General features: G+C 16.9%; 3 protein-coding genes across 7 annotated transcripts; 2 read left to right on the top strand and 1 right to left on the bottom strand.

The window, feature by feature from the left end:
- Nucleotides 1-4: 4 nt before the first annotated feature.
- On the top strand, nt 5-3,729 carry LOC108003053 (geranylgeranyl transferase type-2 subunit alpha). 3 transcript variants are annotated; one of them, XM_062080378.1, is made up of 7 exons: nt 5-423; nt 740-850; nt 1,325-1,443; nt 1,816-2,003; nt 2,076-2,267; nt 2,371-2,943; nt 3,169-3,729. In XM_062080378.1, the coding sequence occupies exons 1-7, from the start codon at nt 421-423 to the stop codon at nt 3,609-3,611; spliced, it is 1,629 nt and encodes a 542-aa protein (XP_061936362.1). In that variant the 5' UTR covers nt 5-420; the 3' UTR covers nt 3,612-3,729. The 3 variants fall into 3 exon arrangements, with proteins under 3 accessions (XP_061936362.1, XP_061936363.1, XP_061936364.1); XM_062080379.1 differs by having other exon boundaries at nt 5-201; XM_062080380.1 differs by lacking the exon at nt 740-850.
- A 1,766-nt stretch (nt 3,730-5,495) lies between these two features.
- LOC108003052 (UPF0047 protein YjbQ) lies at nt 5,496-10,213 on the top strand. Its single transcript, XM_017065130.3, has 4 exons — nt 5,496-5,747; nt 6,033-6,203; nt 6,748-6,884; nt 7,216-10,213. The coding sequence occupies exons 1-4, from the start codon at nt 5,726-5,728 to the stop codon at nt 7,429-7,431; spliced, it is 546 nt and encodes a 181-aa protein (XP_016920619.1). The 5' UTR covers nt 5,496-5,725; the 3' UTR covers nt 7,432-10,213.
- Nucleotides 10,214-12,010: 1,797 nt separating this feature from the next.
- Nucleotides 12,011-17,978, bottom strand: LOC108003013 (uncharacterized). Of its 3 annotated transcripts, XM_062080385.1 has the most exons (11): nt 17,824-17,977; nt 15,855-15,953; nt 15,410-15,629; nt 15,023-15,322; nt 14,903-14,965; nt 14,649-14,845; nt 14,371-14,526; nt 13,599-13,887; nt 13,390-13,518; nt 13,066-13,309; nt 12,011-12,737 (listed from the first exon to the last, which is right to left on the bottom strand). In XM_062080385.1, exons 2-11 carry the CDS (start codon nt 15,914-15,916, stop codon nt 12,721-12,723), a joined length of 1,677 nt encoding a protein of 558 aa, XP_061936369.1. In that variant the 5' UTR covers nt 15,917-15,953; nt 17,824-17,977; the 3' UTR covers nt 12,011-12,720. The 3 variants fall into 3 exon arrangements, with proteins under 3 accessions (XP_061936369.1, XP_061936367.1, XP_061936368.1); XM_062080383.1 differs by having other exon boundaries at nt 12,011-13,309; nt 17,824-17,978; XM_062080384.1 differs by lacking the exon at nt 17,824-17,977 and adding an exon at nt 16,076-16,311 and having other exon boundaries at nt 12,011-13,309.
- Between the last annotated feature and the right edge of the window lie 191 nt (nt 17,979-18,169).

Genomic DNA, 18,169 nt, shown 5'->3' on the forward strand with positions numbered 1-18,169 from the left:
GTAGTTTGCACGTATATATTTACACTTATGAAAAAAGAATTGAAACTGTCAAATTTAATATTAATTATTAAATTAAATTATTAGATTTTTAAAAATATAATCAAATTTTTATACAACATAAGTGAATATTTGTGCATGTTTATATATATATATATATACACATGCATATACAGTTTGTTAATTAATATTTAAAAATACAAAGTAATTGAACTAGATTTATGAAATAAAATTAAATGAAATTAAACATTTTTATAATTTTATTTTAAATATCAAGAATGAGTATTATATCTATTATTTTAAAAAATATTTATTTATTAATTGTATTAATAAATAAAAGAATATAAAGAAAATAATAAGCTAACTTAACCTTAAAGTTAAATAAAACTCAAATATAATTAGAAGATTTAAAAAATATTCAGTATGGTAATAAAAATTCTTTATTTCAAATATATTTTTCATTTTATTTTTATTTAATCACTTTTTTTATGAATTAATATTTAAGTATGAATATCAATAATAAGTAAATAATATAAATAATAAATAATACATATTATAAATAACAAAATAATTTAATATTTTGTTTTAAATTTAAAAAAAATATTTTTAAATTGTATTAAATATTTTTTTCATTTTTTATATATATTTTGATCATTTTATATAATTTTTATATTTTTAATATTTTATGTTCCATATACTTATATTCAATAAAAATTATTTTAATGAAAAAATTAATTTTCAGCATGGTAGAGTAAAAGTTCGAACAACTGCAGAACAAGAAGCATTGAAAAAAAAGGAAAGAGCTGAAAAACTTTTACGTTATAAAGCTGGAATGGGTATTGTGTTTAAAAAAGTAATTTTATAAATATATCATTTAATATATATTTCATATAAGATTTATATATTATATTCAATATTTAATTATATATTAGTACTATAATAGTACAAATAAAGAAATAATAATTTTTCATATAAAATTAAATAGAAAATATAGAATAAAATTTTTGTAAATAAAACTCAAAAAATGATTTTAAAAGTTTATTGAGTACATATATTGAATATTTATAAATATATATAATGTCAAGCTTGAATATTATTTATATAAACAATATATAATTGTCATATAATATAATACAAATAATATAAATTAAATAATTTTATACTATTTTATTATTAAATTTATTTGTTTGTACTTCAATAATTGAAATATTCTATATATAATTAAAAAAAAAATGAAATGAAAAATATAAAATTAATATATTATATTAAAATTTAAATATACATTAATTTAAATTAAATTATTTAATTTTATATTATTATATTGCAGAGGAAAGATAAAATTTATGATGAAGAATTAATGATGGTTACTGAACGTATGGTACTACAAAACCCAGATATTTATACTTTATGGAATATTCGTAGAGAAGCATTTATAAACAATAATTGGTAGTTATAGTAATAATTTTTTTATTTTTGATTATTAATAATTTAAATTTTTTAATATTAAATAATAAGTATATTTTTTACATTATTTAATATTTCTAATTTTAAATTTTAATATGTATATAATTTTATTATTTTATTTTATAAATATAATTGTTTAATATTCATTATTAATATCAGTAATATTAAATATTTAAATATTTTTATTTGTATATTAATAGTATTGTGAAAATTTTTAATATAAAATAATGAAAATTCAAATATTATAAATAATGCATGTATTATATTTTAAATTCAAGTAAAAATTATTAAAATATTAAGTTACAATTATATTAAATGCTAAGATCAATATTATACATTATGTTAATAAAATAGGGAAGAAAAACTGTTAAAAGAGTTTTATCAAAGTGAATTATTACTTACTGAAAATTGTTTGAAACAAAATCCTAAATCTTATTGGGTATGGTATCAACGAATATGGATTATGAACCATTTAATGGAATGTGATTGGAAAAAAGAATTAATGCTATGCAATAAATGTTTAAATTTGGATGACAGAAATTGTAAGTTATTAATATTATTAAATATTTTATTTTTATTATTCAAAATATAATAAAATATAATTTTTATTATAGTTCATTGTTGGAATTATAGAGAGTTTATTGTACAAAAAGCAGGAATTTCTCCTGAAGAAGAATTTCAATTTGCAACTTCAAAGATTTTAAATAATTTTTCTAATTATTCCTCTTGGCATTACAGAAGTCAATTATTATCAAAAATATTTCATAGTTCCAATCAAAATAGTATTTATGAAAAAAAGAAAGAAGGTAATATTTTTATAAAATATTAATACTAATTAATACTTGTTATTATTTAATCTATTATAAGAGTATTTTATAATATGCAATATCAAAAATATCTTTTTTTTAGAATTAGATCTAGTAATGAATGCTACATTCACAGATCCTAATGATTCTAGTGCTTGGTTTTACCAAAGATGGTTATTAAATACTCATGAATGTTTTCCTATTCTTTCTCAAGCATTAATAAAAAATAACAATGTGATCATTTTTGCTAATAAAAATATATCAATTGAATCAACATGTTTACTAATAAATAATGAAAATAAAACTGTTCAATGGAAATCTTGGCAAGAAACAAAAATGTCAAAGTTATGGTTTGGAGAATTTAAAAAGGAAATGAATCAAACAAAAAATATTGAAATTAATATTGAAGGAATATCTTATCCTTTATTCTATATCAATCAGAAATGGATATATAGAAAAAAAAAATATAAATGTTCTAATAAAGACCAATTATTAGAACAATTATCAAGTTATAAACAACTTATAGAAATGGAACCAACTAATAAATGGGCTTATTTAACTAGTATACTTTTAATGAAAAAGATTAATTTTATAAAATTTTATGAAAATATTTTAACAAATTTAAATATTCTTATCAATATTGATTCTCTTCGTTTTAATTATTATAAAGATTTACGTAAGTATATTTAATATAAAAATAACTTGTTTATATATTGTAAAAATTTTTTAATATGTAATTAAAAATTATAAATTTTGATATATAAATTTATTTTTATTTATATAATTATCTTAATTATGGATTTTTATATTTTTATATTTTTATATTTTTTTTCTAACATTTCTAACTATATCATCATTGTAGTAATATTTTTAAAAATTAAGTAATAAATATTTTTTTCAGAGAGCCAATTCATAATTAAATATAAAATATATGAATTATGGAATATAGAAGAAGATCAGGAAATAAATTTAGAAATTGATCTTTCGGGATTAAACTTAACCACACTTAATAATAATGAATATCTCGGTTTCTTTGAACAAATAAATCTTAGTGCAAATTGTTTATCAAATTTATTAAATCAATTATCTTTATTACAAAATTGTAAAAAATTATCACTTTCAAGTAATCAATTGAAAAATTTGAACAAATTTCCTACATTACAAAATTTAGAAGTTTTGTCATTAAGGAATAATAAATTAAATAATTTAGAAGAAATATTACAATTATTAAAAAGACATAAATTAAAGTTGCTTGATTTAAGAGAAAATCCAATTTGTAGTATCACAGAATTACAAACTAGTATTATTCAAATCAATCCAGATTTACAATTATATATAAAATAATTTTTATAAATGCATACATATACAATTATTTAATTTATTGAATAATTGAATATTGTAGAAATATAAAAAATAAAATTATAAAATTGTTTATGGAATAAATGAAAATACATAATTATTATTTATTTTGTATTATATATTATATATGCAATATAAAAAATTTATAAAAAAATTTTGAAAAATTATTTTAACTTTTATTTCTATCAGTATTATTATTCATATAATTATATGTATTTATAAATATTAAAATTGATTAATGGAATTTATATATAATGTATATATATATTTTATTATTATTATATATTTATATATTATTTTGAATTTATTTTATAATTTTTTTTCAATTAATTGTTTTTATTTAAATTTTTATATAATATTTATTATTTTTAATATTAAAGTAAGTTATTTTAAAACATTGATAATATGATATGTTATTTTAAAGGGATATAATATTAAAAATATATAAATAAAAGAATATAATATTTTCGTAAATAAGTGCATGAAGAATATTTTAAATTCAAATTTATTTTTTTGAATAAAATTATACACTTTTCAATATATTGATTTCACTTTTTATTTCTTATAAAATTATATAAGTTTGGATTGAGTATCAATTCAAAAAAACTTGTTGAAAAAAATTTAAAATTTAAGTATTAATAAATTCAGAATAGTTTAAATAAAATTTAAATATTAATAAATTCCTATATTTATTATCATATTTTATAAATATTTTATAAATATTAATAAATTCCTATATTTATTATCATATTTTACTAAATGAAAATCTCAATTTTAAATTTCTAAATTAGATATTTTAGGTTTTTATCGGGATTATTATATTAACTATTTTAAATTTTTTTAATAAAACATATAATATTAGATAATTTGAAATAAAAAAATTTTTTAATTATAATCATAAATATTTTAAAAAGAATTGATAAATTAATTAGAGAAAATTTATATATTTAGGTTAAGAGTTATATTTTCTTTTAAGAATTTAATTTAAGAAAATAAAAATCGAATATTATTAATATCCTTTTATTAATTTTTACTATTAAAACTTAAATATTTTCTGAATGAATTTGAATAGCTTTTAAATAGTAAATTTTTTTTTTTTACTAAAGATAATATTTGAAAGACTGATATGTTAAAAGATATATTTTACGATATATATTTGATATAATATATAAAATATATTATATATATTTTACATGTGCAAAGTTATTCAATTTATTATATTAAATTTCTTCTAAAATTATGAAATATTTTTTCTATAATAGTTTTGAAAATAATTAATTACTTATTTCAAAACATCAATTTAAATGACTAATATATTTATCAAAATATCTTATATATTTATAAAAATAAATTATCTTTTTTCCATTATATTTCAATATTTATCAAATTTAAGAATAAAAAATATAATCATAATATTATTATTATATAACATATTGAATATAATAGAACTGCTATTTTTTTATTTATATATTATTAACTATTATTATTTTTTATTTTTATTATTGCTTATAAAATAATTATTTTTTATTTTTTCTAGTGTAAAATCATTGTTTAATATATAAATATATTTTATTTTTCTAATTAATATTTTTTCAAATCATAATGTAGTATAATAATTAATAATAGTAGTTTATATATATATATATATATATATAATTCATATAATTTATATAATATATATATAATTTATATATATATATATAAATTAATTATAATAATATAAATTATATAAACAAAAAAATGATGTTGAAGAATTATTATTAATAAATATATTAGAATTAAATAATTTTGTTATCCTTATTTTTATTTTAGTATTTAATTTTTAATTTGCCGCTTTTAAAAACCAATCAATAGGGAATAAAATAGTTCTAGTAGAGAACGTACTATTACTGAACGCAACTTGCATTATTGTTTGGATTACCATTCGATTTATTTATTCTCTGACATTTGATATGGCGAACAATATGGCTTATCATTGTTAAAATTTTACTAAGCAAACTTTCCATTAAAAGATTCTAATGTTTCAGTGATACAATGATTTACTTTGAAATAATATTGTCATCTTGTTCTTTTATTATTAGTATGCGTACCTGATACTTATGATATTCCATATAGGTGAAGGTGAGCGTATATGTATATAAACGTGATACGTATGTGCACGTTGAATCATTATTTCTCATAACCTTTTTATGAGTACGAAATATAGCAGATGCAATTAGACAATCTTAAAAGATGTGGTTAAATCCATACATCTTATAGCCGACAAGCGGCGAAGATAGTAAACGCATACTATATCTAATGGAGTGGACCGTATTCTTGTGATTTTTGGCTTGAAGTAGATTTTATCGTATCTTCGCTTTGCGGAAAATATTATTCACAGTCTAGTTAAGTGTGTAATCTCTACAGCGTATCATATCATGGCCTCGTCAAATAGAAGAATTCAAATCGGTTCTGCTTGGTTTCAAACAAAGATTAACCTAAGACCACAGCGCCGAGGTATTCATCACGTTACCGAGGAAATCTTAAGAAGAATTCCCGAACTCTGCGAATTTTCAGTTGGGCTTTGTCATATACAAAGTGAGTTTTTTTTTTTTTCAATAAAAAATGGTTAGATCCTAGTATAGTATAAAACAAAACTATTTAATTTTTTTATAATAATAATATTATATAAAGAGAAATATGTAAAAAATATAGAAAGAATATATACAATATTATTTTTGTTTATTCAATATTATTATTAATATTAGTGTTAACCTTAAATATAATATAAATAATTGATATAAAATATATAGATAGTAAAAAATAAAGGAAGTGATATGTTGCTATTTAATAAAATAAAAAAAAATTATTGAATTTAATTAATTTTATTATAGTTAATTATTATTTATAATTAATTATAATTATATTTTATTATTTATATAAAGTTTATTATATTTTATTAAAAATTTTATAAATGTATTAAGAATGTAAATTTCATTACATTTCATATAAAAAATATATTAAATGCAAATATTTGAACAATTATAGAGACAATTAGATATATTAGATATATGTACAATTATATAAATATTAATATTATAAAATTGTTGTCTTAACATAAAATATATTTATTACTTTTTAGTTCTTCACACATCAGCAAGTTTAGCACTAAATGAAAATTGGGATCCAGATGTTAGAGATGATGTAGAAATGATGCTTAATAAAATAGTTCCTGAAGGTTTGGCCTATAGACACAGTTGTGAAGGACCAGATGATATGGTAAGTTCATGAAATTTTTTTTTATAGTTTTAAAATTAGATTATGCTGTGTATTATTTATATACATATATTTTTAATTTTTATAATTGATTAATATTTTAAATAAATATATTCATAATAAAAATATTCATATCATTAATATAAAGAAAAATAAAAAAATGTTAAATATATGTTATATTATTTTAAATAGTAAATTTTTTTAAAATAAAAGTTGTTTTTTTTCAAATATAAATAAGAATTTTTAAAAATATATCTATAAATTTATATATAAGTGTAATTAAAAAATATGTAATTAAAAATTATATAGTTTTTTATAATTATATTATTTATAGCCAGCACATGTAAAGGCATGTTTTCTGGGCTCTTCATTGAGTATTCCAATTACTGATGGCAAGTTGACTTTGGGTACATGGCAAGGAATTTGGTTGTGTGAACATCGTAATGATGCTGGAAGTCGTAAAGTAGCTATTACATTGACTGGTTGTCTCAGGGATCCTGCACGTAGTCCTTTGAGTCCTGTTAGTCCTATTGCTTCTACTAGCAGCTAGGACCACTCACACCCCCAAAGACGTAGCAAACGTCAGCTGCGCATATCTACATCCAGTGATTCAAGCTAGCAGCTGCTTATCTTTAGTCATTTTTTAAGAGTTTAATTCAGAAAAGAGTGTATGGATACTTTAAAAATATTTATAGATATTGCATTTTTTTATATCCATTTACTATTACAAATTTTAAACATTTTTTATAATGACATGATAAAATCATAAAATTATATTTATTATCTTTCTTGACATTATTTCATATTTTCTTTTATTTTTTTATATTCACATAATATATTTATAATTTATATTATTTAAATGAACATGTCAATATTTAATATACATTTCATGATTTTATTTAGATTAAATTCAGTTAACAGTAACTATCCAAAAATGTTGTTCATTAAATACATAATGTTGTTCAGTACTTATAAACTGCCAAGGCAATTGTATATTACAAGCATTCAGAAATAAATGTAAACGAATTATAATACAAGTATCCTGCACTCTTCTTTATTACTCTTAGAAAATTAATGTAATGCATTCCAATATAATGCGTCCAATATTCCGAATTTAATTACATAGCTTTATTTAAATAATTCTTTTGTAAAAAAAAGATTAATAAGGAAAATGGCATTAATAATTGCTCAGCTGAGATCTTACATGAATTTTTATATGTAAGATAATCTCAGTTTGGGTATGTGCAATATGTTATAACTTTCTAACTCACTGCTTATCATAGGATAGATATTTTTAATGACGTTTCCAATGCATTTGGGGGTGTATATAGGTTACAATCAACACTTCTTTGCTGTGCTAATATACTTCTGCTAGAGATATCTACATAAATTATAATAATATAATAATATATATAATAACATGTGGGCAAGTCAGTATGAAAGTAGAACAATTAAAAAAATCATCAAATTATGCAAATAATGATTTAGACTTATTACATTATTAAATATTTACTCATAAAAAATATTCTAGAAAACTTAATTAATATAATTGAAACATGAAATGTCATCTAGGAATGTAGCACTGCAAAGAGTTGTAAAATTATTTACAATGTTACTGAAATAACCAAAGCTTATCATGGGAGCTTGTTGACGTATCTAATGTACTGTTAAGCAAGCAGTCGATGTTAGTTGTTAATCTTTCTCATATATAGCATAAATGGTCGTCCATTATGATTAATGAAATATGCTTTAATGTGAGGTATCCAATGCAATTCATATAATTAAAAGCTTAAACATTAAAAGCTCAAAAATAACACTATCAAAAATTATAATAAATTTTTACTAAATTATAATTTTTTTGCTCGTAAAAAAGTTATGGAACAAGTTCGTATATTTAAACTATAAATTCAATTATAATTCCGTTAATGTGCTCAATAAGACAAATTCTTAAATATGTAAAATTTATAAATATAATGAAAAATGATTATAATATCCAAGTTTATAGAAATTAATATTATATTCGCTAATTGATATTTATAGCAATTTACTGATAATTAAGTCATTTCATAAATTAGATGATTGAAAATTCTTATATTTGCAAAATAATAGTATATAACAATAATATATTATATTTTAAAAATTAATCAATTGATATAATTAATCTTTTCTTATTATTAAAAAAAATATAATCTTTTTTTTTTAGTAAAACAATAATGATTGTTTCTGATGACAACAATGATTTATTAAAATTAAAATATTTATTTTCTTTAATTAACATTCAAAATTTTCATATTATGTGAACTATATATATTTTGATTATCTCATAATCATTGTTATTCTAACAAATTTAAAAATTTGATAAATTTGTAAATTCAATCATAAAAAAATTTAAATCATATATTTATTATATGCTCTGTAAAAAAATAAATATCTTGTACAAGTAATTGAAATTAAGCTTTTACTAAGTAAATAGCAATTTATAATATTGTTTTTCATTTATATGTATAATTAAATTTCTTTTCTGTTTTTTAAAAAGTTATTTTATATTATTACAAAAAAAATGTTAAAAACTGATGTAATATAATTGTGTGTACAATTTGCAAATTTGTTTTAAGATTTTTTAGTATTTTCCTATTTGTATAGAAAAAATTAAACTTAATCAATTTTAATAATATCTATATTTTGTTTCATATATGTTTCATATGTAATGTAATATTAAATATTAAATGACAAATCACATATGTAATAGATGATTTAATGAAAATGTTAACAAATATTGTTCAAATGTAAGTTCATGCAAATATTTCATATATTTTCATTTTTTAAACTATTTTATGATTTATTTATCCAATAATGAAAAATTTTAATTTTTAATGTTATAATATTACAACATTATAATTAACATTAAAATTTGAATTTAATATTTAAAAAAAAATTGTATTTTAATATTTAATAAAAAATAAGACATTTTTATGTCTTGATTATGAGATATAATAACATTTAATATAATTATAATTTTCTAAATTATTTCGTAATTAAAATTTTCTAAATATATGAAATATTAGTTTTTATTTAGCTGGATATAGTGGACCTATAATAACAAATTATAGAAAACTAATATATTAGGATTATACAATACATATTAAATTATATATTAAAATTAATATTATTAAATGTATATATAAAGTTATTTAAGTGAAAGGAATAGAGTGAGAACCATATTTATGAGTGAGTGTAATGAAGTTTAAATGCAAATATGATAATTGTATATTATCCCTAAAATGTAGAAATAGAATTGTTTACATAAAATAAATACAATGACTTCTTATGCAGCTTGAAAAAAATTTCATTATAATATATAAAGAAAAGATATAACTTTACAAAATTAAATTTACTATATTTCATTTTTATACCAAGTTGTTTACTCAAATAATTAAAAAAAGAAAAGTATCAATTTGTATAACATTAAATTTAAAGTGTAAGTTAAATTTAAATAGTAAGTTTCAATATACTATTAATATCTTTAAATTATATTTGATATAAAAAATGAAAATTATAATTAAAATTTTATTACAAGATCTGATTATGAAATAGATAAAAAATAATGACACAAAATTTTGTTATAAACATGCATAAACATACAATAACACAATATATTGTGTTAATTTATCTATTATACAATCATAAATAAAAGATAAAAAATTAAATCATTGCATAATTATTGCACAAAACAATCATTATTAATGAATTGTACATATAATCAATTATTATCAATCATATGCATTATGATTAGAAAATAATGAAATATAGGATAGTTATAATATAGTTTGAATTATGTACAATTATAAATATATATATTATAATATGATAATAATAATTTTATGCTATATGATATATTTTAAATGTAGTTTTAGTATTATTTTAAATTTGTTTTATGACAATGTACATGCTTTTTAAGTAATATTGTTTTTGTGAAATAATTAATTTCTCTACATAATAATGAATCATCTGTATTCAAAGACTCATATTTAAAATATAAATTTTAAAATTGTGTTTGTAATACTATTTTTTATTAGTTTTATAACAAAAAAATAATTAAATGTAGATATTTAGTAGATTTTACATGTATGATAGAATTATAATACTTTATAAAAAATTTAAAATTTGAAAAAATAATTGTTAATATTGGTTACATGTTACATTAAAATCAGTTATATATCTATTTCTTTTATATTCTTTTATATTACTTTCATTTATATTTATATTTACTTTGTTCTTTACATCTTTTTAATTTTTTTTTTGATTATGAACAAAATTATGAATTTTTATTGTTTTTGTTTATTATAATTAAAAAAAATACAATTAAACTAAATAAATTATAAATTTATATTATTAGATTAAAAATCTATTTTTTATTTTCAAAGTAAAAAATTAAAAATATATTTTATTTTATAAAATTATAGTTAGGTTTAGAAAATTAAATTATATTTCATGTAATGTATTTACAGTAAATTAAATTATTAAATTATCCAAAAAATTATTAAATGTAATCTTATTTAATTAATAAAATTTATTTTTTTTGAACTATCATAAATATTATTAGAATTATATTAAAATTATTTTAACATTCATGTTATTTTATATTAAAATTTAATTTATATATTTAATTTATAAATAATATTTTTCTGTTTTCTGTGTTACAAATACATTTCAAATATAGAATTTTTTAATGTTAAAATTAGAAAATTAAATTATAATTAATTATAATAAATTTTTATATATTTGTATAATTGATTAAAATATTTCATATATATATATTTCAACTTTATTTTAAATAAAATTTTTAAAATATATTTAGAATTATATTATATTATATGAAATATCAGTTTATTAATACAAGGATCATAATAATACTGTATTTAATAGAATATTATATTTGATAGAATGAAAAAAATATTTGTTTTATTAATAAACAAACGAAAAGTTGTAAAAAATATAATATTATAATAATTATAATATAATGATTATATTATAATGATTATAAAGTATACATTTTTATAAAGTTTTTATGAATAACACATAATTACTATTCAATATTCAATATTCTGTATGAAAAATATATATTAATATTTGTTCTTTATAATAATATAATATATTTACAATATAGTTATTCTTTTACATATTTTTATTTTTGATTAAATTGCTTATTGTAAAACACAATAATATAAAAATATATCATTCCAAACTTTTTACATTTTAATGATTTTAATACATATGCATTGTGTAAATCTTAATTAAAGTTTCCTTGCATAAACATATAAATTAAAAATGATTATGATATATAATATATAAAATATATATGTATATAATATGTTTAATAATTATTTATTAGATGTTATAAAAAAATAAAATATAATTCTGGACCAATATATGTATTAAAAATAGTTTGAGTTATACATATCATGATATTTAAAAATTATAATGCTCAAAATATAAGTAAACTTTAACATTAAAGATTATTTGTTTTTATATTTTTAAATTCTACATTTCATTATCAACAAAAATAAAAATAATATATTTTAAAAGAACTTACCGAATTATAAGTAATATTTAATGATATTTGTTTTTATATTTTTAAATTCTACATATTCAATATTTAATCAATATTAAACAAAAATAAAAATAATGCATTTTAAAAAAACTTATGCAATATATGATGATGATACATATTATTACTATTGAATGTTAATATATTAGTGATATAAAAAACGAGTCTTGAACATAACTTCATATATGCCATTAATGATGAAAATATCCTTCATATAAAAGTGATATTGCTTTATTTTATTTTCACAACTAAAACAAATATTTGTTATTAAATAATATTATGTTTTCAAAAAAAAATATTTTAAATCAATATTTTAAATCAAAAGAAGATTCAATAAAAATTAAATTAAAATTGTAAATAAACAAAATATTATAATAATTAACATTTTTGCAAAATATTACAAAAAATGTATAAAATATTGTAAAATAAATTAAATCGATATTAAGAATATTTTATATTACATTTACAAAATTAAAATAATTATTTTTGAAAATTCTATTGAGAAATTTTAAGAATATAAAAGTCAATTAATTTGTGGATTAAAAACATGTTTGAAGATTTCTGGTAAAATCTTACCATCTGGTTTATTATTATCAGATTCATTAAATTCTTTATAATTTTCAGGTATTGGGTGTGGTCCTGGATGTCTCAAATCATTTGTTTTATCTTGAACTTCTTTGAATGATGCTTTAATATTATCTAATGCATTACCTAATCCTGTTTTGATTTGATTAAATTCTTGTGTCACCAATGAGAGTCTTCCTAGTAGATAATTTAAATTTTCGTCAACTTCAGTCATACGTTTTGTTATTTCACTTACCTATAAAAAAATATATAAATATTTTATATAATATATTAATAAACATTTTATTTTATTTATAATTTAATTTTAATTGTTACTTTAGTTTCCATTCCACCCATAGTAGAAGTGGTACCATTAACGTATTCTTCATTTTGTTTATGCAATTTATCTAATGCTTTTGCACTTTCTGTCATCTGTTGATACATGACATTTATTTGTCGCCATACCTTTTATGAAAAAAGAAAATAAAAAAAACTTAATATGATATTTAAGATAATTTTCTAAAAAAATATATAGTAATAATTACCTGATTCATTTCTTGTTCCATCTTAGTAGTTAAATTTGCTAAAGCTCCATTTTGATTGTCCATAATATCATTTGATATGCCATCAAATCTTTGGTTCAGAGTATTATTAATATTTGTACTTTGTGCTTTTACTAAATCTCCTACTTCTAAAAGAATTTGATGTACACCATATTCAACTCTTTTTTTAGTGTCTAAGACATGATCAGCCATTGATACTATTACAGATTGTCCTTTTTCAAGATCATTTAATTCTTGATTTACATGTTCAGCATTATTTGCCAAGTCCATTCTAAAATCTCGGAAATACTCAATAAGATTTTTTTATTAATAAATTTTCGTAAAAATTTAATAATTTTAATAATTGAAAAAAGAATTAATTAATAATTTATTTGTAATATTCCCAAAATATGTTTTATTAGTTATTTTATTTTATAATTTTTTTATTTTATTATTCTATAAATCTTTATGATTATTTAACTCAATGATTAATATATAGAAAAATTTAAAATTAAGAAAATATTAAAAAATTATTATATTAGATATAATAATTTGATATATTGTAAATGTATTTAAAATTTTATGTAAAACTTTTAATTAATGCACACATAAAAAGAGTAAATAAAATAAATAAAATAGTAATATAAAATTACATATTGTAGGAATACATAAATTAATTGCATTTCTAAAATAATTAAATTGAAATATATCTTAGAAATATATTACTATTATTATATTATATATTATATTTAAATATATTATATTATAAAAATACCTAAGTGCTCCTATAGTATCTTTAGTTTCATTTTTAGTTTCTATTAATTTATTTTCAATATCATCAACTTCTTTAGTAACAATATCTTTTAAGCTATGCTTTGTTTCTTGTAAAAGTATTTGAGTTTTATTATGTAAAGTTTGCATTTCAATGGTCCTAAATTTAAATAATAAATAAACATAATATTCATAATTTTTAATTTTAAATAAAAATTTTTAATATTTAAATAATTTTTTTTAATAATAATATATTATTGAAAAAATATAAATAATACATACTGTGGTAATTCTTTAATTTGTTCATAAATATCATCTAAAAGCTTCTTTATAGAAGGTAATATTCTTGCATAATTATCAATATTTGAAATAGTATCAAATTGAGAATCTTGTAATTTCTTCTTTATGTTTTGTGATTGTTCTTTAACTCTTTCTAATGAAACTTCAAGACCACTAAATCTTGAGTTGATATCTTGAATCTAAAAAGTATCTAATTTTAATGAATTTCTTAATCAATATTTTAGCATATTATTTACCTCTGTCAATAATACTTGTGTTGTTCCTGATTGATCACTCAATCTTGAGTTGATATCTTGAATCTATAAATTATCTAATTTTAATAAATTTTTTAATTAATATTTAAGTATGTTATTTACCTCTGTCAATAATGCTTGTGTTGTTCCTGATTGAACATTTGTAGTCTCTTTTAATTTTATTGCTTCAGATTTTAAAAGTGATTCTGTTTTTGAAATTCTATCTATTAATATTAATTCTGTATCATTTAATTTTGAAATAATATGAGAGTGATTATCAAATGAAGGTAATGTAGTATCTGATCGACTATTTATTTCTGATACTTTATTTTCAATATCTGTAAGCCAACCTTCTAAACGATTTTCTAAGTCTTCTAGACTATCAACAGTTTTTTGCATTTGTATTCTTTCTCGTTCATCTCTCTAAATAAGACAAGTATAAATTTTTTTTTATTAAAATTTAATGTTTTTTTTATATTTACTTAAAATTTTAATTAATTAATTAAATACCTGAGAGATTAATTGTTCTATTCCCATTACTTTTTCATCAAGTTTAGTTAATTGTATTTTTAATGAGTCTATAGTTGACATACGTTTTGTCAAAATTGGAATTATTTTTTTTAATTGTTCTCCTAATTGACGTTCTCGTGCTTCATGTCTTTCTAATTTTTCTGTATTATCTCGCATCATATGTACTAAACTTAACATTGCATCTTTAATATCCTCATGTCTAATTATACAAAAAAATATATATATATATTATTATATTAATTATTATATGTTATTTATATATTAATAAAAAAACATTTTATTAAAAAAAAAGTAATAGAAAAGAATAGAAGAATACATGCAAATTTAACAAAATGATTATTATTTAATTTTTCATTTTTATATATAATAATAATTTTTAAAATTATATATGAATTATTTTAACTATATAATGAAAAAAACTTACGTAATTTCTCTAGCATTGTTAAAATCAAAACAAAGAAAAAATAATATTAATATATACTTCATTTTCAATATAATATAATCAATATATAAAAAAAATTATCTGAAACAAACAAAAATTAATTTTATTCTATAATATTAAGATGTCTACATCTTTTTTATATATTATTTATATTAATTTATATATACTAAATTATTTTATTATTTTAAATAAATTTTAAATACTTTTATTTTGTTTTTTTTATTATTAGATATTGTTTATATTTTGGAAATAAATTTATGAAAATTGTCATTTCTATATTGAAATTATTGAAACAATTATTTAGACACTATATGTTTAAAATGAATAAAATATTTTCTTTGATCAATTAATTGAATGTGCTTATTGAGATAAACTGTTAAGAGGTCATTACTGATGACTCTGATGGATAAGTAAACTATCTTTGTTAATAAATTATCATAATAATTAAAGCTTTCATAGTTAATGATTAAAATCCTTGTATTTAAATAATAATAAATAAAAATTCAAAATTTCAATTAATATATAATTTAACCATACAAATTAAATTATTTATTTAAATAGTATAAATAAAAATAGTATAAATAAAGTATAAATATATATGAACATATATACATGTATATATATATGTGTGTGTATGTCATGATGAAGAAAAAAAGAAGGAATTCAAAATATTTGTATTCTTTTTTTTTTACTTTATATCTTTATTATGTAATATTAGGACTAAGTAACAATACATTTTAATTTTATATTATTATTTTTTAAATAAAAATACATTTTGTAATGGATAATATAAAGAAAGTTTATTTTAGCTATTTATAGATTTATAGATGCATATCAAATATATTTAATAAAGCTATATGATCTATTTAAGACTATCTATTCTTGATGCACAAACAAAATTCGGCTTTATTAGTGAATTTCTCAATATATATATATATATTATATAAATATTAAAATATTTATAACATATGAATATATAAATAATATAATCTATATATTAAAATATTTTCTAATAATTTAGCTATCATAATAGAAAAAGGAAGGAAAGGAAAAAGAGACAGAATGGTAATTATATTTCTACAATAAAATTAAAAATATATTCGTATTGTTGTAATAATTCTATTTAGAACATGCAACAATAAAATAAAATATATAATTTTATTTTTCACAATATTTTAAAGTGTTTTTTTATTATTTGTCAAATTAATTTATATTATTGAAGTTTCGAAACAATATAAATAATCATATCAAAAAGCGTTTAGTGATTCGAAACGAATTTATTTACATTATATGATTTTATTTATACATTGTTAAATATTAAATATTAATATATGTATGATTTTTTTTTAATAAAATGAATTAAAAATTAATCTTATTTATCATATTTTTTTTTTGTGAATTTTATTCTTTTTAATATAAAATTTTTTTATTTTTATAGTTGTTACAGTTTTACATTAAATGTTTTATAATATAATTTATTTTATATAATATTATATTAATACTGTAATATGAATGATATATTATTGTCATAATAATCATAAAACACTATAATGACCACCATATTTTAAAGTATAGGTTCAATTATTTAAAATGAAAACAATTTAATTAATTGTATATTATAATTCTCTTAAAATAATCTTTTTTATATATATATATTATATTTATTATTTTATTTCGGGAATAATTATTTAAAACAAAATATCTGTTTTTATAACTTAAAATAATTAGTAATAAAAAATATTAAACTTTTACAATAAATTAATTAAAACAGTACATTTAAAAACAATATTCCTTAAAAAAAATTTTTTTTCTATATTTTATAAAAAATGATTTATATTAAACAAATAAAAAAATTAATAAAATTAAATGAATAAAAAATAAATATTATCAATAAAGATAAATATGATATATTAAATTTTAAAAATATATCAATAACATCAATTTTACTTACACAAATATTATTTGTATTTTAAATCCTTTGTGTAACAATTGAAGAATAAAGAACGCACTGTTTTCTCATTCGATCAACGAACAAATGATGATATCATTAGGTAAGTCTACATTTGGATTTTTAAAAAACTAAACTTAAGGTATATGCTATTCTCCAGCGACACATAGCGGTTATTTTTAGTACTGAATGAAATACAATATTTAACACAAATACTAAATATTAAATTTTAATATAATTATTTTGTCTTTATTATATAAAATTGAAATATTTATATAAAATATTTAATTTAGTTTTAATTTTATAAATTTATGATTTATAAATTATACATAATAATATATATATATAT

This window comes from Apis cerana, linkage group LG10, assembly GCF_029169275.1.
Source record: "Apis cerana isolate GH-2021 linkage group LG10, AcerK_1.0, whole genome shotgun sequence".
NCBI classification, from domain to species: Eukaryota; Metazoa; Arthropoda; class Insecta; order Hymenoptera; family Apidae; genus Apis; species Apis cerana.